At 35.8% G+C, this 25,371-nt stretch overlaps 3 protein-coding genes across 3 annotated transcripts; 1 reads left to right on the top strand and 2 right to left on the bottom strand.

Moving 5' to 3' along the window:
* The first annotated feature begins 1,349 nt into the window (after positions 1–1,349).
* Positions 1,350–10,388, top strand: tnnt3a (troponin T type 3a (skeletal, fast)). Its single transcript, XM_084396670.1, has 12 exons — positions 1,350–1,553; positions 2,735–2,774; positions 2,874–2,887; positions 4,416–4,434; positions 4,518–4,563; positions 4,654–4,770; positions 4,880–4,957; positions 6,799–6,912; positions 6,999–7,111; positions 7,191–7,281; positions 7,415–7,455; positions 10,191–10,388. Exons 2-12 carry the CDS (start codon positions 2,755–2,757, stop codon positions 10,225–10,227), a joined length of 690 nt encoding a protein of 229 aa, XP_084252796.1. The 5' UTR covers positions 1,350–1,553; positions 2,735–2,754; the 3' UTR covers positions 10,228–10,388.
* Positions 10,389–11,655: 1,267 nt separating this feature from the next.
* Positions 11,656–13,915, bottom strand: myod1 (myogenic differentiation 1). Its single transcript, XM_084397788.1, has 3 exons — positions 13,197–13,915; positions 12,651–12,729; positions 11,656–12,515 (listed from the first exon to the last, which is right to left on the bottom strand). Exons 1-3 carry the CDS (start codon positions 13,704–13,706, stop codon positions 12,277–12,279), a joined length of 828 nt encoding a protein of 275 aa, XP_084253914.1. The 5' UTR covers positions 13,707–13,915; the 3' UTR covers positions 11,656–12,276.
* Positions 13,916–15,139: 1,224 nt separating this feature from the next.
* LOC311282852 (ferritin, heavy subunit) lies at positions 15,140–22,311 on the bottom strand. Its single transcript, XM_084396916.1, has 3 exons — positions 21,909–22,311; positions 20,737–20,883; positions 15,140–16,209 (listed from the first exon to the last, which is right to left on the bottom strand). The coding sequence occupies exons 1-3, from the start codon at positions 22,074–22,076 to the stop codon at positions 15,919–15,921; spliced, it is 606 nt and encodes a 201-aa protein (XP_084253042.1). The 5' UTR covers positions 22,077–22,311; the 3' UTR covers positions 15,140–15,918.
* Between the last annotated feature and the right edge of the window lie 3,060 nt (positions 22,312–25,371).

Genomic DNA, 25,371 nt, shown 5'->3' on the forward strand with positions numbered 1-25,371 from the left:
AGAAGAAACAGTTTCCTTTAAAGGGCTATTACAGGTCAACTCTGTAAAGTCACCATGAAACTGGTGAAATAGCAAACAACGATTCAACCATCCAATCAATTCCTGATGAACAAAATCAAGTCCTGCCCTATATTTATTTTTTCTTGTTCAAGAAGCAGTTTCACTCGGATATAAGTCACAATAGGGAAGAAAAAAATATAGCAAATTCCGTTGACGTCGACTTTAAAGTAGACCCCTGCGAATTGTCGTTTGCAAGACGTTTCACTTTCTTAAGATATTTGAAACAGAATTTTTCAGATTTCAAATTGATTGGCAAAGGTTGTAGCACCAATTGTGATTAAACTTTTTAAGTTGAACTTTTCTTCAATTTAAGTTGAAACTTAATCCCGTGAACACACCAAATATTTACGGAAGCCTCTGGCAAGGAGTACTGATTTGATTACACCAGTAAGCTCATGTGTTACATAGAACACAGAAACAACATAGTGTATTCTAAATATTTGTTTAATGGTATCTTTTTACTATACACTATAAATAATGATACCAGCACTGACACTGATGTCTCTATTAAATGGATTTTTAATGTGCAATTTTAACATTTAATAGGCTTTAAAATATATAACAACTTTTAATTTAAGTAAACTTAAAACAATATTCACATTAACCCATTGTAATAAATCTCACATTTAGCTGTGCCTTTAATATATCAGGGCTCAACGCTAAGGTTTTTTCTACTGGTCCAGTCGGGCCGGTTCAGATTTTTACCTGCCCTGCTAATATGCAAAAAAAAAAAGTTTTTGTTTTCATTGTTTTTAACCCATGTGAAAATTAACATGTACATTTTGACAGCCCTAATTTAAATATACTATTTATTTATTATAATTAATGATTATTTATTAATTTGATAACTATTTATTATAGCATTTCCTGTTCTTATGTTTATCTTTCTACACATTAATTAATGTTGACAGGCTGGAATGGCTACGATTGTGACCACGCTGAATGACATTTACCAACAGAACTTAGAAATACTAAGTTTCACCAAATTATTGAATTCAGTTTAAAATAATTTACAGAAAATGTATTGGCATATTAGTGACCTCTAGACATTTATAATGAAAAAATGTAAGGTGTTTGTAACACATATGTGGACTTGGGAGCGAGCTCTGGGGCACTCCCCAAAACCTCATCCGACGCATCTATCTATTATGTTGAAAATAACACCAAAAGCTAAGTTCAACCCACTCACGTTCGGCCCTTTCAGAAAATGTATTAATTGTGCTTACGTAGTACCACAGCAAATATAGCAACAGTGTCTGGACTCACTCCTCCAATCTTACGCCTCTGTTACATTTCCTCAAACCCTCATTCATCTCCTTATTCAGTGCCTGGGCCAAGTTCTGGACCTTCCCTTTTTAACCCTTCCCACTACAGAATCTCCACCAATGGGAGATTTAAACAGATCAGGTGTCACTATAACAGAAATGTATGTTTGCTGAACTTTACAGCCAGTCTTCGCCAGCAGGGAGCTCACTTCTTTCAGCTTTTCTGAGGTAAGGGTGAAGGAGGGGATGAGTGCAGAGTGTGAGGAAATTGTGAAATCAGGAAAGTTTGTGTGTAGTTGTGCGTCAGTTTAGACTAAGACGATTTGTGATAAGTAGCGTGTGAACTCATCAGGTTTTACACAAACTTGTGGAAAAAATGAATTTAGTTAAAATATCATTTATAGACTTATTCTAAAATGGGTAGCTTTAAAATTATGTTTAAATTTAAATTTAATTTATTTTGAATTGTCTGAATAACATATTCTATTCAATCTATATCTTAACGTGCTATGTCCAAATATAGAAGAAAAAACAAACTTGAGATGGAACTTGGAAACTAGATCCTGAACAATGTTTGGGCCTATTAAGTGCAGCTGTCTAGTCATATTCGGCCAAGATGCTTTTAGGTATTGCTCACATCCATTTCCTGATTATTATTCAGAAGTTAACAACTTGATGATTTGTATTTTTAAATTAATCAAAACCTGCAATTATTATTTAAGATTTTGTAGTATTTTGTATTGATCTGTTCCAAAATATGAGTCCTGCACTATAAATAAAAATATTAGTTCTGAAATTGGGAAACAACACAAATCATCTACAAATATGCAAATAACACTATATTTTCAAAGATATGTGTTTTTCTACTACTTGTTTGTCTACACAAGAATATGTTCTGAAGGAAAGTGCCTTACTGTTGAGCTTTTCAATGACTTTTACCGTCCTGACAAGACCAAGGATCTATCGGGCAAAGTGGAAACAAACTTTTACATGTACAAGTATGGATAAGGGCATTTATGATTGATCAAGTGTCAGCCAGGTCACAGGTCAGCTAATAATACAATTGGCAATACTTAGCTAAATGACTTTGCACATCTTCTGAGAAATTGAAAAGTGAAAAACATAGCAGACTACTATAAACAAAAATGTAATTGTTGCCTTATAATTTATACAGGAAAAAATTGGAGGGAGTATTTACATCCTACATTCCTAGTCCTCACTGACATTATTGATGATTATTTCATTTGGCAAAATGCCCCAGTAGTTCAGAATTAAGGGGACAAAGGGGAGTGTATATATATATTCTCTTTATACAGAGAGAGACTTTAATTTTTTTAAGTATTCATTAAACTCACTGTAGTCTTCAATTGAGGTTCTGATTTGTGCATCATTATTTCATTTTCTTTTAGTCTCAAAGTCCACTATCACCATGTCAGACACAGAGGAGGTGTAAGTATCATAAAGTGTCTATGCATATTGAACTGGATTTCTATGAAGTGCACTAAGGGGGCATAATCAGGCTTCTGATTTTTGTTTTGTTTTTTACAGTGAGCACTTCGAGGGTGAGTACAATTTTTCAACGTTTTCTTGTAAAATCTTGTTGCCAGAGCATTTTTAAAAACAATTATAAATGATGTAATGTATCTGTTCACCATTTCTCCCAATAATCGTTCTTCTTGTTAGAACGTGGTGAAAGTAGGCAATCACAATGGGACATATGTAATAACTGCGCAATGTGTGATACTGCTGCACTGGTCATAAAATAATTAATAAAAGAAAATAATTAATAATTATTATGAAATTAATATGAAATTTGAAATACATTTTATAAATACATTTTATTACACAATAAGGCAACTCATATGTTATTTATCTTTGCACTGAATCTGTAGTGTATACATTGTACAATGTGGAGTGGAAACATGCCCCCTCATTACCATACAGACATAAAAATGTATAAATAACTAAATGTGGAAATAGATTAATGTAAAATATATACATAAATGTAGAAATAAATGTAAAAAGAAATAAAATAATACATAAATAAGGACTTAACAAACTTTTAACTATTTATTTTTAATGTTGGCGGATTCGGTCCCTCACAGTATTATAGTTAATAATAATATCTATTCTGTTTTTGTTTTTTTTGTTCTTGTTTAATGCTTGCTGTCACTGAAGGGGAAGGTATGTTGATTACAGATGTATCCCACTTTATCAGTGTTGAACGGACTTGTTTTAGTTGTCTGCAGTCTCCTCCTAGTGGACAACATCTATAATGCTGTGGGCAATAACCTATTCACTCCTAGTGGACAACATCTATAATGCTGTGGGCAATAACCTATTCACTCCTAGTGGACAACATCTATAATGCTGTGGGCAATAACCTATTCACTCCTAGTGGACAACATCTATAATGCTGTGGGCAATAACCTATTCACTCCCAGTGGACAACATCTATAATGCTGTGGGCAATAACCTATTCACTCCCAGTGGACAACATCTATAATGCTGTGGGCAATAACCTATTCACTCCCAGTGGACAACATTTATGATGCTGTGGGCAATAACCTATTCACAGATTAAGCTATGTAATGAAATGGGTGAAAGAATATTAAATGATAACAACCGTGCAGTGACACACTTGAGTTCTGCATGGCATGTACTGAAAACTGACCAACTCATTTTAAGGAGCAGAGCTGCTGTTTCAGGAAAACTTTTGAATTGGACACGTGTAGCTCTAAATATTTTAATAATTTGATATTTAAAAATATATATATATTTTTTTTTATATTTATTTTTTTTTATTTTTTTTTTTAAATCTATAATAATATTTAAATTTCTTAAATTGGGATTAAAACTAGTCACAGTTTTTTTTTATAAAATAAGGGTGTTTCTGAGCATCATGGCTGTGCTTGGATGTTTGATCTAAAATCAATGTAGATATCTAATAACTTTAATATTTTAATAACTAATCATTTAAAATTGATAATAATTTAATTTTCCAACATTTGCTGTGTACCGTTAACTGTATTGCCCTGAGTGGATTTCACAATAACACATGTACTTGTCTCCTCTTCACTCTTAATACAGATGAGAAGCCAAAGTTCAAGTAAGTATTAGAAACTAACCTATATTTGCACATTAATCGAAATAATTTAATCTACGATATAAATTTTATTTCTTTGACTCCAGGCCATCAGCACCCAAGATCCCAGATGGTGATAAAGTGGACTTTGATGTAAGAGTTTGTTCCTATTTGATGCTCTTTAAAATGGCCATGTATTTGTTAGTGGGTTAAACAACTTGTTTCTTGTGTGTGTGAACGCAGGACATTCAGAAGAAACGTCAGAACAAGGATACAATTGAGCTGCAGGGCCTCATCGATGCTCACTTCGAGCACAGGAAAAAGGAGGAGGAGGAACTTCTCGCCCTCAAGGCGAGAATTGTGAGTGAACATAAACCGAGAAGTAAAACAGTCACGAGATCGTTGGCATAGCTTGATCTTCTTCAGAAAGTTGTAAATGAACATGTGAATGTTTTCTGTCTTCAAACAGGAGAAGCGCAGAGCTGAGAGAGCAGAGCAGCAGAGGATTCGAGCTGAAAAGGATAAGGAGCGCCAGGCGAGACGCGAGGTGTGTAGCACTAGCGGTTTCCATCCAAAGTTGAGAATTTAATTTATGCGCAAAATTGGAATATCACATAAAACATTCGCGAATAAAGCAGCGTTTCCATCCAGTGAGCTGAAGAGAACAAAATCGCCAATTCCTGATAAACTGGCGCTAAATATCAGAAAGATATAAGAAAAATGGAAGTTGTTGCAGTACGACAAGCCACATAATATAATAATTATCTTATATAATAAATGACTTGTGCCTCAGAGCACTCAGATGAAATGCAATAAACGAGGTCATGTTATCTTGCTTTCGGAGGCCGACGACTGGTGTTTGGGAACGCAGTCGTGTAAGACGTTTCCGGGAGGTAATTATACCAAACCACTTTGACAACAGACTTTGCTCAGGCATTTCAGAACGACCAAAATGAGATCTGTCCGCTGGTTGGTCCAGTTATGCCATCCCATCACAAGTCACATGTCTTTTTTGATGCGCATCTTAGAATCAATTCGGTAAAAGTTTTTCCATCGCAGTTTATGCGCGTGTAATTTTTTTATCCGACTCAATTAAGTTTTTAAAGAATTTTACGTGCATCTTGACGATGTTTCCATCCAGCGTTTTTTATGCGATATCCCAAAATGCACATAAAAATAGGTGGATGGAAACATACTGACCTTGCAAGGCTAGAAAGTGTCCATCTTCTAGCAAAAGCATCGACATTAGTGGTCGACCGATATATCACCAAGGCTAATATATCGGCTGATATTTGGCATTTTTTAATTATCAGCAACACTCAAAAAGGTTTTGGAAGTGGGACTTTTATTTTGATAGAGCTGATAATGCCAGGCATGAGCACCATGATGAGCACACAGAGCTCCCATTCTCCATCTTCATTTCTGTTTCTGTTAAACAGCTCTGTCTAATAAATTATTTGACAGAAGTTTTAAAGAAAGTAAATTTCTTTATTTGTGAAAATTACTCTAAAAGCATTATAGAATCAAGATGTTGCAATCTAAAGTATAAATCTAATTATTTTACAGATTAAAAAAAAAAAAAAAATCAAATTAAATTTTTTATATACATTTTCAAATTATTTATTCCTAATTTAGTAAATATTATGTAAAATATTTTTTTTATTTCAGCAATAGATATCATCTACCAACCTGAAGGCGTTTTCACACCTGGCTCGTTTGGAGCGTTTGTTTCCGAAACTGGTGTGTTTTGTCCCTTAGTTCGGTTTGTTTAGGCATATATGAACACGGCAATCGCTCGGATCAGCACCAAAACAAATCGCTCCGAAATCGCCTGAATGAGGAGGTCTCAGCCTGATTGAAACCGAACTCTGGGGCGGTTCACTTGAGGTGAGAAAGTAATCCGACCCAATAGACCAACGAACCAAGCGCTATCATAATTCATAACTGGAAATGTGCTATATAAATAGAAGTAGTGTCTGATTCTGTGAGTTAGCACATTAGTTATCACAGTCGAAAACCAAAGAGTGACTCTTAAACTTAAAATGTTGTGAAGGTAATTGCTTTTCTCTGTGCATTGCAACAATGCTGGCTCGACGAAGCCTTGATTCCATACTGGCGTATAAGTGTTTGCGCGTTTCACGACAGCTATGGATGATGCAGTGGAAACTCTGACCAATAAGAGGACAGCTTTACTCACATGTGACTTGCATAAACACATTTTGGTACGAATTGAAATGTTGCCTTGTGAAAGCGATCTGAACCCTGTTTCGGAAACAAAGCAAATGATCCACAGCTCTGAGAAACACCCTAAGATATCGGCACCGGCCTTGAAAAACAACAATAATGGGTCGACCACTAACTGACAGAGCGTCCTGATGTTTCCCACAGGAGGAGAGGCTGAAGAGAGAGGAGGCAGATGCTAAGAAGAAAGCAGAGGAAGATGCCAAGAAGAAGTCAGCTCTTTCCAACATGGGCTCCAACTACAGCAGCTACCTGCAGAAGGTAACTCTATTTAAACAGATAAAATGAACTGAGGAGAATGAACTGAAACAACAATGACTGAAACCCTAGGCTCTGTTGTCCTTCAGGCTGACTCCAAGAAAGGTGGCAAAAAGCAGACAGAGAGAGAGAAGAAGAAAAAGATCCTGGCCGATAGACGCAAGCCACTCAGCATCGACCATCTCAATGAGGACAAACTGAAGTGAGTTATACTCTGTTGTAAACTGTTAAAGGGAGGCCATGTAAACTAACTTACTTATGTCTTGTGTCCTGGACTTCAGAGATAAAGCACAGGAGCTGTTTGATTGGATTAAGACCCTGGAATCTGAGAAATTTGAGCACACAGAGAGGTTGAAGAGACAGAAGTATGAGGTGAGGAAACAAATAGCGAAAGAGACAAGAGGACAGGAAACATTTATGAACATGTATATCCAATTGTCATCAGCGGTATGTTTTCCCTTGAGGTAAATTTTGATATCACTGATAAATCTCTGATCTTCTACAGATTACTACACTGCGCAAGAGAGTGGAGGAGCTCGGCAAATTGTAAGTTGCATGTTTCTCGAATGTTATGGCGCCCCCTGCTGTGCATGGCCTGTGTGTGACTGCTTCAGTGCATTGACAGATCTTCTGTGATGGTGAAAACAAAGTGAACCTAGGGCACGGTTTCGCGACAAACGGAAAAGTTTTCCTTTGCATTTTTCGTGTACAGAAGAGAGACGACAACATTGTCAAAACAATCCCCATTCACACGGATCCGCGGAAATGATTAAAATCTCTGTATTATTCATGCCATGCCAGTAATTGGCAATGTCACTTTGTAAAGAAAAAATACCCTGAACACCCCAAAAGTTGTTTTTTTTTTGCTGAAAATGGTTTTGTGTAAACGGCCCCTTAACATGCAAGAACACTGCACTCGCTTTCTGAGAACAGCAACATGCTAATCTGCAGATTTATAGACACAAAGAGACATTTGTAATCCATTTTAGGAATTACTTAAATTATTATCAATATGCAGGAATTGAAAATCAGCATTCGTTCATTATGTTTCTCTATTTTCCACCAAGCTGCCTTTGCATGTAAAGCTATCCATAAAATACATAACATAAGCTATGAGATGTCATAACATGCTTAATGTAACAGACAACATTATTATCTTACTTCTTATTGTAAAAACTACATCGTTTTTTTCATAATACATTTTTTTTTCATTATATAATAAAAATATATAATAATTAATCACTTAAAATCCCCCTGTGGTGAAAATCAAAGTTTTAAGGGTTTTTAAATATGCTTTAAGACAAACCATGTGCAAATTCATAAGTCAACACCATTGTTGAGTATTTTCTCCTTAAAACTGCAGTGAACCAAAGACAGTCTCAAAAACGCGGTTTGAAATCACTGGTGTTTCTGACGTCACAAACTACCCTGTAACCAATCAGATCAACGTGTGATCGTCAACGAGTGAATCTCTGAGCTGGGCTGCGTTCAGCCCCGACAAAACGCTGCACAACGTTTTTTAAACAGAAACGGTGATGCGTTGAACACACTGTTCTGATGACGCAAGAGTTGCAACTATGGCAGCTGAGAAGGCCATTCTTTGTGAAGAATTTTCTGAGCCTGATGAAGTCGATATAAATATGTGTTTAATACTACACAATATGCCTAAACACATCTATTTAGCCTCACATACTGACTTTATTTGTAGGTCATACTGTTTTAATACCCTGTATTTTCTTTCTCATTTTTAGGAAAAGCACTTAATTACCATTGTTTATTTCTATACCAAATGTCATACACTTGCAATGAAGCTAAAACTATAAACAACTACATCATTATGTTGATATCCTATATTTTTACAATAAAACTTACGACAAACATGTCTTCTAATGCTGCGTTCCAGGCAGGTTTTTGAGCACGTAAATCACGACTTCAAACCACGACTCACGACTTTGTAGCGTTCCAGGCCAGTCACGCCAAACTACCTGACTACTAAACTAAACTACCAAGTTTACGTCACCTTAACATTTCCATGCGCCAATACACTTTCACGACATACTTATTGTTTCAGACACATAACATTGTAATACATAATCGTGTGTGTATTATTATCATTATTATTATATTATTATTAATTTGACTGCAACGTTATATTGTCCTAAAGTGTATTCTCGCCGTGTGCCGCCTGCAGAAACACTGCATTCGTAGGGGCTGCCATTGTTGTTTTGTATGGTTTTGCGGGCTATGTGACGTCAGAGCTCGTAACTGGGAGTACATCGATCTAGTACGAGTTCACGGGTGGGAAGTCACAGGTTTGACTGCCGTTCCAGTGCACTTTCACGGGTATAAGGTTGGAAAAACACGGGTTACAGGTTGCCTGGAACGCAGCATAATATCCTCAGTTGTTGCGTATACCGAGCTGCATCGAACACATTTGTAAATACTTTCCTTTAACCCATTGTGCGAGTTCACTTTAATACCGCGTGCTTTATATACATGTTGCTGCTGATTGGACTGCAGTTCTGACACACACACCAAACAAGAGAAAACGTATCTCAAACCCCGTTGCACGCCGTTTCCAGGAAACATGACGTTCAACCCGGAAACCGTAGCAAAACGTTGCGCACCGTTTTGAACTTGAGCGTGCCCCTGGTGTGAGTGAGTGGAGGCGTGGCTAATTTGCATAATCATAGAACCGCATATATTAAATGTTATCAAGGAAAAAACGTTTAAATAATGTAAGTTTGGTGATCAAAGATGAGTTTAAGGGATAAAATGATTAACTAAAGGGGGACATTAATTATTATTATCATCATTAATTTACAATGGAGGTCTAAGGGACAAGACGGAGGAGGTTTATGAGAAAAAAAAGTAAAGATATAATATAAATTATAATAATAAAAATGAAATAATAATAATAGGCCTATATATTTTGATCATTTAAATATTAATAATAATGCATGGAAATAAATGGAAACTCTAACTAAGAAAAAAGGACAGTAGGCTAGGGAATATGGATTTACGCCTTTCTCCAGGACTGATGTTGAGCAGACTAGTTTAAACTAGTTTTGTTGAATTCATTTTTGATTGATGCTGCCAAAAAACATCATTAGGCCTATGATACTGCGACAACAGGCCCAAGTGAAGCCTGGGTTGAACGAGCTTGTGCTTGCTGTGGTGTGAAATGTAAATTAGAGTGTTGCAGTGTTAATTCGGTCGAGTGTTAAATCAAAGCATAATTTTCCTCACATGTTGTGTTTTGACTACTCTTGACATTGCAGCAGCAAGAAGGGCGCTGCCGCTCGTCGCAGAAAGTAAGTGCGTCGTCCTGCAGGCCAAGACCTCCACAATGATGATGGACAAGATACACCCTCATTCTGTGCTGACTGCACAGGACTAGTTGTTGATCAACCCATCGTCTTGGAATGTAGTTTAATTCCTTTATATGTCATGTAAATAAAGTGTGACTTAAAGCCTTAGTACTTGTTCTTATTGAAACATCAATAAAATCGTTGTTTTTGGAGGTTGTCACCCAAGACCATTTCTTTCTAATTCCACGAGTGCAGAAACAGGGTTCGATAAAAAATGCTGTCGCGTGAAATTCGCGAGTTTTATTGCACACGGATAAAAGTTACGACGCACGGTTTCTAAATAATGTTACACCGTCTCGTATGTGACACGTAAGTGATTAAACTCGAGTTGCTTACCTTGTCTGTGCAAATATATTCAATGTTCATCTCCTGTCACGCCGGGAAAAAAATTAACTTTGACAGGCGGAAGGATAACAGTGACTTCTTATCCACCCACAAGAATAGTAACCTGTCACGCGTATCCAGATGTTCCTCCGCCTTCGACAGTAGTCCCAAAAAATCCAAGTTTCCAGGATTCAAAATGTCTCACAGTGTATAGTCAGTTTTAGTTTGTTTTTAGGCTACACCTACACGCTGAGGTACGAGTCGAAATTATTCTGTGGTAATCGGCAGTCACAGATCCTGTCAATGACATTTTAAATTTAAATTCTAAAAAGAATTTGAAATTGGTTAAATAATTTTAATGAGAAAGTAGGCTAAACATTTTTTTTTTTTTAAATGTGACACGTATAATAATGCACAATATGATGATCAGTTAGCTACAAATATGAGATGTGCATTATGCAAATAGGCTACATCGTTCAATAGGTTACACAAGATGGTGCTGTTGTTATAATATGTCAGCCATTAGCCCTATTTTTTTCTTTTTTATTAATTTCTTACGCGAGAAATATGGGCCTATATCCCTTAGATATAACAAATCTGTTATTAAAAAAGTAGGCTAACATTTTATAGTTTTTTTATTAACAATCCTACACTTGTATATAGGCTATTCATATTAGAATGTAGCCTACATTAACTGAATAAACTTGTTTATTAATTTGTGAAACGAAAACTTTTTACCCCTTTTTAACAGGCTATTCCCTCAAAAGTCCTCGTGCAGGGTAAATTATTTCCTCTAACTTTTATATTTAGCTTTACGCTAGAAAGCTACGAGAAAACATTCTTAAATCAACTCAAGTTGCCAGGGTTCTCTGGAACAGCATGGACAAAATGTAGGCTAAAAATGTTAAATATTATTTTATGTCTTTTTTGTGATAAAAAACAAAACAAAAACTTAAAAAGAGCTCAACTGGTATCAATTCCCCCTGTCACGCTAAATCCGTTTTGTTTTTCAATAGTGCATGGAATAAATCACAAAATCCCATCAAATATTTGAGTATAAATAGTTATAGGCTATTTTTTTATTAATCCGACATTCACTCATTTAAGAAGTATAAATATAAAGTTTAACACAAGACACAACAAGCTAGTGTTTCAAACAGGCATCATCATTAAATACAATAATATGTTTGTTCGTTTTCGTCGCTTTAACAAAACAGATCTTATTTACACATATACAAAAGTGGTCCTACTATCCGTATCTGGATTACGATTCTCTCGTGAATAATTAGGAAATAAAAGGTGATGGTGACAGAAAATATATATTCACAAAGGGGGAGAAAGAAAAAAAAATTATGGTCACATTTTCACATGGATACAATAATATAAATAAGCGTAGTTAAGAAACTCACTTGCTGATCTGCCGAGCCATTTTCAAAAAGGAATTAGATTTTCCACAGCATAAAAAGACAGACAGAAAGAAAGAAAGAAAGAAAGAAAGAAAGAAAGAAAGAAAGAAAGAAAGAAAGAAAGAAAGATCATTCGTTCCTAGTTTCCAGCAGTGGATCGAAATAGTCTTTCTTTTGTCGTTAAGATCGGATTTGCATTTTTTTTCTGCTGAATGTTTCTTGATTCAGAATGTCTCTTTCAATTTGCTTTGAAATGTTGCGGATCTTTAAAGCACTTGATAGATGGGATCCTGAGCCTGCTGTTGAGGGCAGTTTGCCGGGGACTGTGCAGGGGCCCCGCTCTCACTCAGGACAGACCCCTCCTGCGGAGAACACGGGCTCCCCTCGTGCCCCTCCGGTACCGACAGCACGGGACACGCGGGGGTCTCTGTGGAAATCCGCTCCACGATGCTGGACAGACAATCCAAACTCGACACCACTGAGCTTTTATTATTCCGTGCGTCAGCTGCAAAACAAAATAACACATTTTAACATCAACTCAGATATTTTATTTAACTTAAAATAAAATTTTAATTAAGACGAATTTAGTAAGTCGATATTTATATAGGCTATGTTCTGGAAATTTTTCGACATGACGTACCATTTTGCTTGTCGTTGAAGTAAGAGCTGTCATAACTGTGCCGTCTTCTCGACTGACATGTAGGGCCCATGAAATCCATCTAGAAAACACGAGAAAAATGTTTATTTACAATGAAGACACATAATCAACAAAGTAGCCTACATACATTTTTATTTTTTTTACTTAGGCCTATAATTAACAATGTTTCATTCATTAGCGATATATTTTTTGGCTGTTGAATGAAAAATGTGTTTTCACATGTTTCCAAATTCTAATAAAATAAAAACACCTTTACACTAAAAAACGCTGGGTTGTTGCAACGGTCAAAAATGGACAAACCGAGTTCGTTGGTTTACATTTTTAAACCCACCGATTGGGTTTGTCCATATTTGACCATTGAAACAACCCAGCGTTTTTTAGAATGTACTTTGCCAACGTATAGAATAAACCATTAATGAATGAACGGATAAATAAATATTGGCCTATATACAATCAAATATAATAGGTAAAGAATACAATTACTATTATAACATCACTACATTTGTATATAAATAGGCTCCTTCTCACCATGCCATCAGAGCAGTTGGATCTCGGGCTGGAGGCATCCGAGTCTCCACTGTAATGCTCCAGAACAGGGTAGTAGTTTTCCTCTTGACCCCTGAGCAGCGCCTGCAGAGACTCGATGTAACTAATGGCGTTTCTCAGAATCTCCACTTTGGGCAGCCTCTGGTTTGGGTTGGTGGACGTGCATCTCTTGAGGGTCTCGAAAGCATCGTTGACTTTGCTCAGTCGTCTCCTCTCCCTCATGGTGGCGGCTTTGCGGCGGTCAGCATTGGTTGTTTTCCTCTTACAGGCTTTGCATGCCCACAGCAAGCACCTGCCGGCCTGGTGATGCCCACTGGGTGCCCTCACGTGCTCGTCCTCGATGTGGTGATGCTCGTCGGGCTTGAGGAGGCCCACGTGAACGAGCCTGGGGTCCAGGTCTTCAAAGAAGTGCATGTCGTTGGTATTGAAGCAAGGATCGTCGTAGAAATCATCAGCTGATGAGATGGGGAAGGGAATATCCGACAACTCCATCTTTATGAATTAAAGAAAAAAAAAATGTTGTATAGGCTTATAACTAGGCTAGCCTACTTGAATGCTTCCCAAGTAGTAAAGTTTTTAAGGATTTAGGAATATTAAGACAAATTCCTTAAGATCCTGAAACAATGTATTGCCAGAGACAACCGTTTTAAAACCGCAGGCCCTCAAAAGGTTTCTTTGCTTGTACCCTTCAGGTACTTGATGCTGGTCAGAGATCACGGCCTGTTTATATACAGCCCAGCCAGTCTGGGGGCGTGTCCTGCAGAGGACAGTTTGACCAATGAGTATGCGCGCTGAGAAAGAGGGCGTGGTTTTGACGGCCTGCCACTGCAGCTAATGACTGCGTCATAAAAATGTTAAAATGACAAATTCATTTATAAATAATGATATAAGTTGCTCTTACGGCTTTTGTCGCGTGAATATGTGGACTGAAATGTTTTTTTTATTTGTTTATTTGTCATCAAATCAAAGATTTAAGCTTTTCAGCTTTTTTTCAACACTTCTACATTTACATTTTCTTGAATTTTCCCAGGAAAAAATTCGGGGAAGGACTTTCCTTTATATTTTCTAAGGGATCTTTCCACTATCATTTGTTTCTAATTAATAAGTAAATAACTGTGTTATACTGTATTTGATAAGACGACAAACAGCAGGGATTTCAGTAGGCCTAGGCTAATGTAACAGAAAAAAGTGATACGTTAATGTTTGTTTGTATTTATTTTTAAAGTGTTCTATAATAAAACACTATAAGGATAATAATGCCAAATGAACACTAAATTAAATAATTCATCGGGAATCTCAAACAATTGTGAATAATAAATAATAAAATATATAAAAATAAAAACACCATAATTTTAACAATAAATATATGCATGCGCATGTGAATAATAGTTTAGACTTAAATGTAGGCCTATTGATTGGTGGGATGCTTATCAGTAGGCTATATGATGTTCAGAACTGAAATAAAAACATAGGCTACAATGAATAATGTTTAGGTTGTATTATTTCGTTTAAAGAAATTGGTAGGCTTTTTATTATTTTAGTTAATCAATTAATCAATTATTTATTTATTTACACAGAAAATTACTACTAGGTAAAGTATTGCCGGTCATGATCTGTTTATGATTTGGCCCATTTTATTTAGCGTTTCTTACAATAGCAGATGGACGCACAACAGTCCTACAATAGGGGGCGTTAAAGAGCCGGATGAGAGTTAAAAACTTCAATTCTTTTTCCAAATTCCCAAATATGCTGCGTTATCTGTCTTGTGTTAGTACTAGGCCTACTTGTTGCCTGAATACAGGCAACTGGAGTTTAAGTAAGACTGTATGTTAAAAAGTGTACAATAATAACTCTGTCAGCCTGACAACTTGTTCTGGAAAACATTTCTTTTTTTATGCTATAAAGAAAAAATACACAATGGCATATGAAATGTGGACATCATTTATTAAAACCACTGCAGGATAATATGCAAAAGTCAAAACTTAAAATAACGTATAAATAACCTTTTCATTTGAAATAATGTTCACAAATCATAACATATACATTTTGTTTTGAGAAAATAATACAAATAAAATCTCTCACACAGAGAATAAACAGGACAAAGCAGTGTTCCATATATAAATGCATCTACATTTATGGTCTGAAGCGCTAATACATGAAGAGAAAATAAGTTTAAACTCTTATCTAAACTTCTCATTCTTGTCTACCTTCATTTTATGATAATAAAATAATGGGAACACTTTAGATTAGGGGACACATATTCAATATTAACTAGGAGTTTTCCCTCAATAAACCCCTTATTACTGCTTATTGATAGTAACTGTTGTGGTTATGTTTAGGTATTGGGTAGGACCGAGGGATCTAGAATATGGTCATGCAGAAAAAGGTATTCATATGTGCTTTATAAGTACTAATTAACATCCAATATTCAAGTAATATGCATGCATATTACTTGAATATGCATGATAACAAGCATGATATCATGCATGATAACAAGCATGATATCATGCATGATAACAAGCAACTACTTAATAGTGAATATGTATTCTCTAATCTAAAGGGCGACCAAAGTTATACCTACAATTGGAGTGACTATACTTGTTACAAAACTTGCATTATTGTGAGTGTCTCAGTCTATCCATCCATTCATCTGTTTAAGTGCTATATACACATGCATGCTTCCTAAACGATTCGAAGAGGAAGTCTAGGCAGTCAGGGTCTCTTGTAGCTGGTCGATGAGGTACTCGCCGAAGCCACCTGTGCTGTCACTGGTGCAGCCCACTCTGCGAGCGCTGGTCAAGAGGTCACCGACGAGCTTGACCTTCGGGACGAGGGGCTCAACGAACTGACTTTTGATCACGCTGGCGGTGTGTGGATCTCCGTACTCACGAGCCAGTTGATTCAACTCCACCATGACGCTCATCTCCTCCTTCCACTGGCCAAGCATGATCTCCAGACCCGGAAGGACGGCGCACACATTTTCAGTGACTGGCCTCTGCGCACAAACATACAATTAGTCATGAGCCTAATGTTTTAAGTTGAAACCTATCACGCGTAGAAAAGCCGCTGTGTGTTAAGAATTAGAAGTATACACTAAACTGATGTAAATGTTACATTAATTATAAAAATATAAGGTAACACTTTGTTTTAAGTTGACATAGTTACACGTTACTACATGTACTACTAGTAATATAGTATATGTGGTCACATGTATAATTACATTGTTACAATGTAATTATACGTCTAAGTACTGAGTAATTGAGGGTTAGTTGCATGTAATTATGCATAATTTACTGTTATTACTATGGTAAGTAAAATAAGGTGTTACTATGCATAATTACAATCTAACTAACCCTAACTGTAACTTTATAGTAAGTACATGTAGTAAATTAATATTACTCAGTACTTATTTGAGTAAGTACAATGTAACCTTAAAATAAAGGGTTGCACTTTATTTTAAGGTGTCCATGTTACAGTGTAATTGTGCATTTAAGTACTGAGTAATAATAATTAACCACATATACTTACTATAGAGTTAGAGTTATGATTGGGGTTTGTTTTAGGGTTAGTTGCATGTAATTATGAAAAATGTATAGTTATTACTACAGTAACTACATTTAACATGTGTAACAAGGACACTGTAAAGTGTTATCAAATATAATTTGCGGTCCTGGATGCTGATTGGTCAGTACTGAGTTTCAGCACCCTTCTGAAATCTAAGGGAGTGTTCACACTTATAGCTCGGTTCTCTTGGTTCTTTAGGTCTGGGCCAAAAAAGAAAATGATATGTTTCGTCTTGGTTCACTTTTCATTTTTAAGACCGAATCTAAAGATACAAAACAACAACAACAACAACAACAAAAAACATATATTTAAGACGGAACTTTCCAAACATCCAAAACAAGCTGTGTGCTGGGCTAAATGCGCTCGTTGTACAGTATGTGTGTACATAATATGGTATTTTGACCAGCGGAGAAATCATGAAGAGCTAATAAAATGTGTAAAGGAGTCAAAACAGCAGCTGGAATCCCTCCGTCACACACACAAATGAAGATCTGCTGCGAGGAGACGCCGTTTCTGACGCCTGTACCGATGTGTAAATGACGAGATTCATATTTCATATCCTATTTTTTGTGAATTTAGATGTCTTTGGTCCTTGCTGCGTTTATATTTCAGTCGAAACGCACCAGAGTTCGTTAGGAAGCGGACCGAGACCCATCTTTTCAGCGTTCTCGGTCCGCTTGTTTGGTGCACCAGAGTTCAGATGGCAGTGTTCACACTAATTCAAATCAACCGCACTAACAGAGCAATCGCACCAGAGTTCGTTTTAATCAAACCAAACCTGCTAAGTGTGAACACACCCTAAAAACACCCTACAGGGTTCTGGACTTTACAGACGCATGTGAGAATGCAGGTCTATGTCAAGTGTGCCATTTGGGACAAGGCCAATATAACACAGCTTTGAGTGCCATTGAAGTTACATGTGATTTTGAGTCTGACCAATTGGTTTATTCATTCATTCATGTTAGAATCACTGCAAGGAATATTTGAGCCAATGGCAAATAAATGTGTCCATGATGAAGAAAAAAAAAAATCTTGTATTTTTTTTTTTTTTTCAAACACATGTGCCAAGTTCTTAGAAATAGACGTTTTGTAATCCTTAAGGTAATTGAAATACTGAAATAATTTCAAGGTAAAACGTGATTTTCGGGGTGAGATTTTAGATTTTTTTTTTTTTTTCACAAATATCACAAATTATTTATTAAAAAAGTCGTACCACATGACATTTTACAATTCTTGTACAATAATTCTTTTCAGATAAGAAATTAAAATGTTTTGTGAATTTTTTCCCTAATAAATAATAATAAAATATCATGCAAACTGCTTTAAAAGTTTTTCTTTTTAAGATTTTCATTCTTTTAATTATGTTATTTTCTTCATTGTAATGTTCATTGCTCTAAAATATATATATATTTTAATTCAGAAAAACAAAACAAAAAAAGTTCATTACACATTTGGCAGACGCTTTTATCCAAAGCAACTTACATTGCATTTTAAGGTACACATTTACATTCTTATCAGTTCTTGCTTTCCCTGGGAATCGAACCCATTGCAAGTGCCAAAGCTCTACTGTTTTGAGCTACAGGAAAGCTTATACATTTTTATTTGTCCTTTATACATTTATTTAAAACAATGTAATAAAAACTGAAAAGTTTTTCATTTGTGTTTTTTGCGTACAGACGACAACGTCGTCAAAATGATACCCGTTCACACGAATCCGCGAAAACAACTAAAAACGAGGTATTATTCATGCCAGACCAGTAGATGGCGATGTCACTTTATAAAGAAACACTACACGCCTATAGACTGAACACGTAATACACATGCGCATGACGTCACCGTTTTTTTTACGAAGTCATGTTTTTGTACTTTACACTGAGATGATAACGGTTTCATTTTCAAAAACTTGCACTTTGAAAACCGTTTTCAAAGTTTTGCGTTTTCAGGGCCCCCAAAATGCCATTGTCGTAAAAAATGAACAGCTAAAACGTACAAAAGTTTTCCTGTTTTTAGTTGAAAATGGTTTTGTGTAAACGGCCCCTAATACTTTTATTCAGCAAGGCTGCATTAAATGGACCAAACGTCAAGTCAAATCAAGTCACCTTAATTTATATAGCGCTTTTAACAATATAGATTGTTTCAAAGCAGCTTTACAGTGATAACAGGAAATTAAAGTAACAGAGATTGTTTTGGCTTTACAGCAGCTCTAGAATAAAGTTATTGTCCAGCTAAAGTTAGTTTTGATTGATTCACTTCCGTCGCAACGATCATTAGTTATTAACTTAGGGGCCGCTAACACGACACGGTTCTAACAGAAAACCCTTAAGTTCTCTCTGCGCAAAATTTTAAAACGCGAACCTGTGAGAACGCTGATGGCGTGCACATGCGTATTACGTGTTTAGTCTATAGGTATGCGCGTTTGAATATATATGTGCGCAGGCGTGACAGTAAAGACATCTGCTGTTCTTTTAAACTTTCAATTCTGAAAAAAAAGTAATAATAATAAATAAATAAATAAATAAATATTAGGCAGCACAACTGTTTTCTGTTATAGTATTTCTGTGTTTTGTATGTTTGGATGGGTTTTCACTAGTTTAGTTCAGTTTTCTGTGTTTTCGGTTCCTTGGTTACTCACCATTTGATTATCATTTGCACCTGACGTTCATTAGTTTCTCTGCATATTTGCCTTTTTTTTTCTGTTCATTGTGTGATCTCATCATTATTAGTTTGGTTTTTCTGTTCCAGTGTTTTTTCTATCTAGCTTTTCTAAGAAGTTTACCTTCGCTGCTTGTGTTTTGATGCAACCCTTTATTTTGTATTATTTCGACCAACGCGTGACTTTTTTAAAGATTGATAATAGTAAGAAATGCTTCTTGGGCAGCAAATCTGCATATTAGAGTGATATCTGAAGGATCATGTGACACTGAAGACTGGAGTAATGATGCTGAAAATTCAGCTTTGATCACAGGAAAAAATTACATTAAATAATATATTCAAATAGAAAACGGTTATATAAAATTGTAATAATATATCTCAACATTACTGTTTTAGTGTATTTTTTAATTGTTAACTTAAGTAATTTAAGTAACTTAAAATAGTTTCAAGAGCTTTGATAAAACACTCAAAGCTATCTAAATTGATTAATCCTCATATCAGTCAAATTTTAATTGAGCTACAATTAACGAAGACAGCACACAATGGTTTCCAAGTGTGCACAACCATCACCCAGCGCGGAGGAGCGGATAACAAGGTGTTCAAAATCGCTGCTGATGGACCCTCACCAGTCCCAGTCCGGATCAATTTTACACGAGTCATAAAATCAGGGAAGGGTGGATACTGGATAGTAAAAAAAAAAAAAAAATAGAAAGAAGAGAAAACAGTATAGAGGACGTAGTGTAAAGTGACAGCATTGCAAGTGCCACGGAATCCATCTGGAACAACAATTAATGCACTGTCCTTCCGCCTTCACATTAATCTCCCCAATTTTCTGGAACTCAGGGGAAACATATACCCTAACAGGCATTAAAGGGGAGATCTCTGCAAAACCCCCTGCCAGTTTACCCCCATCGCTCTCTTTTCCTCGGCCCGCCTCCACCCCCCCTTAAGTGCTGCTGCCCCATACAAACAGGAGTAAAAGGATATCTTCAGGTTTTATGGGGGAAAAATAGGCTTATGATTAATAATTAGGGTCTGAGTTTTCTATTTCGCATTTTTAAACATGAGTTTAAATAAATGAGATGCCTTCTATCCCAGCTAACAAGGAACATTCTAACCTAACGTTCTGTCAAAAGCCCCTTTCACACAGCAATCCCGGTAAGTTACCGTAAAATTGCCAGAATGACTTTACAATTTTTGTTGGGCTGCTCCACAAGGTGCTATTTCTTTTAAGAAACAATATGGGTCACTTGTGCCAAGTCTTGTGGTGGTCCTCAGGTTAACAGGTTAGATGGGCGAGTTATACCTGAACGTTCTTGCCGCAGAATTTCCCTCCCCGCTGGGACAGGTACTGCAGCATTGCCTCTGCCCGTTCTAGTTCTTTCACTGATTCCTGATGAAAATACGCAGCCACTCTGGGTAAAGACAAGTCACTCTGCTCAAAGATTTTGGCCTAAAACAGAAAGGAAGACAGATCTGATTTAAAACGAAACTAACTGGAAAACAGTGTAATGCTTTTGCCAACCACAGTTTCCTGTAAGTGAAGAAAATGGGTTAGTCTGTCAGTCCATTATTTATGCTTTCAGAGAATATATTTACATGTTTGTTTATTTTTAAAACCAATAAAGTAAATGTCATTGTGAACTATATTTATTTATAGACAAATTCTACTGATTTATTAAAAATATGTAGACATGCCGTAGTAAAATATTTAGGTATGTAAGGATACACTAAAGTTTGGCAAGAGAATAACTTCATAATTGTTGTTGTTATGATGTAAAAAGCAGTTTTGTTACAAATATTTGTTGTCACGTGATAAGAAGCCATTTTATTGTCATTTTACAAGAACCAACAGAGAGGACCCCATTAGACCCTCATGACTGTGGTGAGATTTGATATTCATGATTTATCATATTTGTGAACAATGTAAATAAATAATACATTGAAAATGTTGATTGATTTTTGTAAACAAACCAGCAAAACAACAACAACAACAACAACAAGAAACCATTAAGCTGTCTACACAACAAGGCAAAGTGTTTTAGTAGCCATCATTTCGATATTCCATTTGATAGGCTATTTTGTGTCATGGAATAAATATTTTATTGAAAATATATGCTAGGCAAAACATTTTTTTCAAAACTCAAAAAAACCAACATGAAAAGTAACATTTTAAAAGATTGACAACCTGTTTGTCACAATTATGTTTTAATGAAAGTTATACAGTGATAAAATCCAGTGTTTTTTGGGCGAGAATTTGCTCAGGGTGTTGGTCGCATCTTGACAACAACCCAAACTTTTACATAAAACGCAATTAACAAATGGCATAGAACTCTATAAATATAAAACTTTTTAAAGCAATGCTGTACATGAATGTAGTTTATTCTACAATAGCCTACTGCTACACGGATGATTTGGGGTGTTATAATGTAACTGTCGATGCGCATCATGTTTACAGTAGACTAGAGTTCTTCTTACCAGCGCTTCCAGTCTGTAAGAGACCTCCATGAGTAGAGTGGAAACTCCACACAGACTTTCCTCCACAACAGTCGGGAAGTTTTGTCTTACCTGACTCCCAGCAGTAGATAAATGTGTTTTACAGAGAGGGAGGCACGTTTTTATTCGCTTTAATCTCGGTTCCGACATGTTTACTTTTCCGCTGTAACGGACATAAAAAAGATAGCCTACTGAACGTCCTCACTGTCCTCGGTGATTTCAGGCGTTTCGTAAGCTATATCCTCACATGACTCTATTATACGTCGTGTTTCTGTATTGTGAAGAAATAAGTGATGAACTAATATTCAAAGTCGACTGCTGCTGGATAAATGTAGACGCGGAAAGACTAAACATGCGAGCGTTTCCCGTTCATTCTGTCAAGTTCATCCGGTATTATGTGGGTGGATAAGTAGACAAGCTGCCCTACAAACATTTAGCCAAACATTTAACTATAGTACATTTAGGTACTATAGTTTTAGCGTAGTTTAGTACTGTTATATTGATTCAATATTGATACAAAATGATCTAGAATAAGGGATCTAGTTTTATTATCAATATATTAATAATTTAATGGCTATGCTGAATATGTTTTTGAGCGCAATAATAATAATTGTTCTGAATGTGAATAATCATTATGTTTCAATAATCTTTTGTCATGCTTTAAAGTGCACTTTGATGTTTTGACTATAAACATGTAAATGACTTTGATAGTCATTTGATTTAATGACATGATTATATAGCCTACTGTATTGTGTTATTTGAGATTACTATGTTTGACTGGGGTGGGAGACCAGTAAACCAGCCAGGGTTTATTCTGTTTTTTTTTAGGCTACTGTTTTTCATTATAAATAACATAATGTGTTTTAATAGTTTATTGATTTAAACATGGTTATATGATGAGCCATTCATGATTTTATTCTTTTCCCACATTTTTTCGAAAAATTATTTTTTTGTCAAATTTTTTTTTTTTTTTTAAATAACAATAAATTTTTCCTTTTTCGTTATCCTGCATGAACTATACAAATAAACATCTCATCATATTTTTGACAGAAATCAAGAATTATTCTGCAAGGACACATTCAATAATAAAAAAAAAAGAAAGACATTTATAATGTTAAATGGCCATTTCTATTTAAAATAGAATATGTTCAGGTGGAATTTTATCTCATGCGTTCTGCACAAGTTCTCAACTCAAACTTTATGTCTAAAGCACTTTCAAACACCACAATGTGGAACCAAAGTGCTATACAAGGAAAAATAAATGAAAACAGGCATAAAAAACAAGTACCACAAAACAACAAGCAACAAATTACACAGCTTTTTTAAATGCTAAAGAAGACAAATAGGTTTTTAATGCAGTCTGAAAAACATTTAATGTATGGGATGTGTTTTTAAGGACAGGGAAAGCTCATTCCAAAGCCTTAGAGCTTCTAAAAAAGGCCCGGTCACCTTTACATTTAAAACAATATCGAGGAAAAGTAAGATATAATTGATAATTTGAGCGAAGAGACCTATTTGATTGATGCGGACTTATTAAATCAGATAAACTCAGGTCCTAAGCCATGCAAAGCTTTGAATACATATAACACCAATTTATAATGAATTCTGTAACGTATAATGACCAGTACAGTGACGTAACCAGTGTAGATTGATTAGGCTAGTACAGGAGTTACAGTATGTGCCCTCTCTTCTTAGTACCAGTTAGAAATCTAGCAGCTGAATGTTAAACAAGCTGCAGGTGCGAGAGAGACCTGGATCACACCCAGATGCAATACTTTTCAGTCAGCTCAGAGACAAAAATGACACCAAGGTTTTTTACACTAGAAAGTTTTTTTCACTGGAAGCAACCAGACGATCATTAACATCCTCCACACATTCCTTTTTACCAAATAGAATAAACTCAGTCAGACATTTATACAGAGAAAATTCCCCACGGTTCAATGGTAGATAAATTTGAGAATCATCAGCATACAAATGATAATGAATGTCATGGAAGCGTACCTAATAGAAGCATATAAAGGGAGAACAAGACTGGCCCCAAAATTGAGCCCTGAGGAACCCCACACACAAGGGGGGCAACAGAAGAACAATAGTTCCCTAAACTAACTGAGAAAGTCCTATCCTTTAAATATGAGGAAAACCAATCCAAGGCTAAACCCTGAATGCCAAACTCTAAGGTGATCAATGAGACTATTATGATAAATAGTGCCGAATGCCGTGGTAAGATCTAACAGTAATAGAGCAACACAACTTCCAGAAGCAACACCTAGTTGGATATCATTAGAAACCTTCAAATAAGGGTTCACATCACATTTGTGTGATTGGCTTGTATACTCAATCAGACTTATTCATCCATCTATTATAATTGTTTACCATCCAATCTTTTTTTTTTCTTTCTTTTTTTGCCGCTATTTTGTCCATTTGTAAAAATCTAAATTTGACTTTTGTGTTAGTGATTTATAAGAAAAACATATTTATATCAAGTCTTGTTCCTCTTTATGAAGCAACAAGTATTATGACAACATACTCCTTTTCCACTCAAACCAAATCATTCGGTTGTCTTTGGGGTCTTCGCTATGTCCCCCCTCCCTTCTTCCCTGGTGGACTCGTCTCTTGTTTCATCAGTGGCCCGTGTCATTGGGCCCTCCTCAGTGCGGATGACTGACACGAGGGACTGGGAAATCCCCGGGGGCCAGTTGGGTCTGGATGGAAGAAAGGGGAACACTCAGAGTACATGGAGCATTGGGTCAACAGGACCTGCACCCTTGACTTGACCTCTGCACCTCTCAGACACATATACAATGACCTGAGCTGAACTTAAGTGTAACAAATTACAGACACACTCAGGGGGAACAGAGCTGGATCAGGCTAAATTTCAGTTTGAATTTGGAATTAAGGTTTCAAGTGTGATTCACATTTCTTAGTTACATCAGGTCACAACCTGTGGCCCTTGTAGTGTGGTGGGTATGTGTTGTATTCCTTAAGATAACGATGTTACAGAGTTGTCATACATTTGGGCAGCTTGCTGTAGACCTCCTTCAAGGATACCACCTGCCTTTTGTCCATGTTTTGTCTTTGTCTGTGAGTTTCTTAGTGCAGCTGTCCAAAAGCACTCAAGTCTTTCGGTCTTTTTCTTTTTCTTGCTCTTGTTCATCGCCTCACCTGAAATATTCTCCATACATTCTTTAAATATTATTTTGACTTCTCTTTATACAGTTGTATGAATCCAGTGACCACAATGTGTGACTTTATATATATATATATATATTTATATATATTTATATATATATATATATATATATATATATATATATATATATATATATATATATGTATATATATATATATTTGATTATTCTTTCAACTTTTTATCGGGTGTTTCAATCATGTTTCATTCCATAAAAAAAAAAAAAAAAAGTTGTATTCAATTATTCAATATTGTCAT

Source organism: Rutilus rutilus (assembly GCF_951802725.1).
Source record: "Rutilus rutilus genome assembly, chromosome: 23".
Taxonomy (NCBI): Eukaryota; Metazoa; Chordata; class Actinopteri; order Cypriniformes; family Leuciscidae; genus Rutilus; species Rutilus rutilus.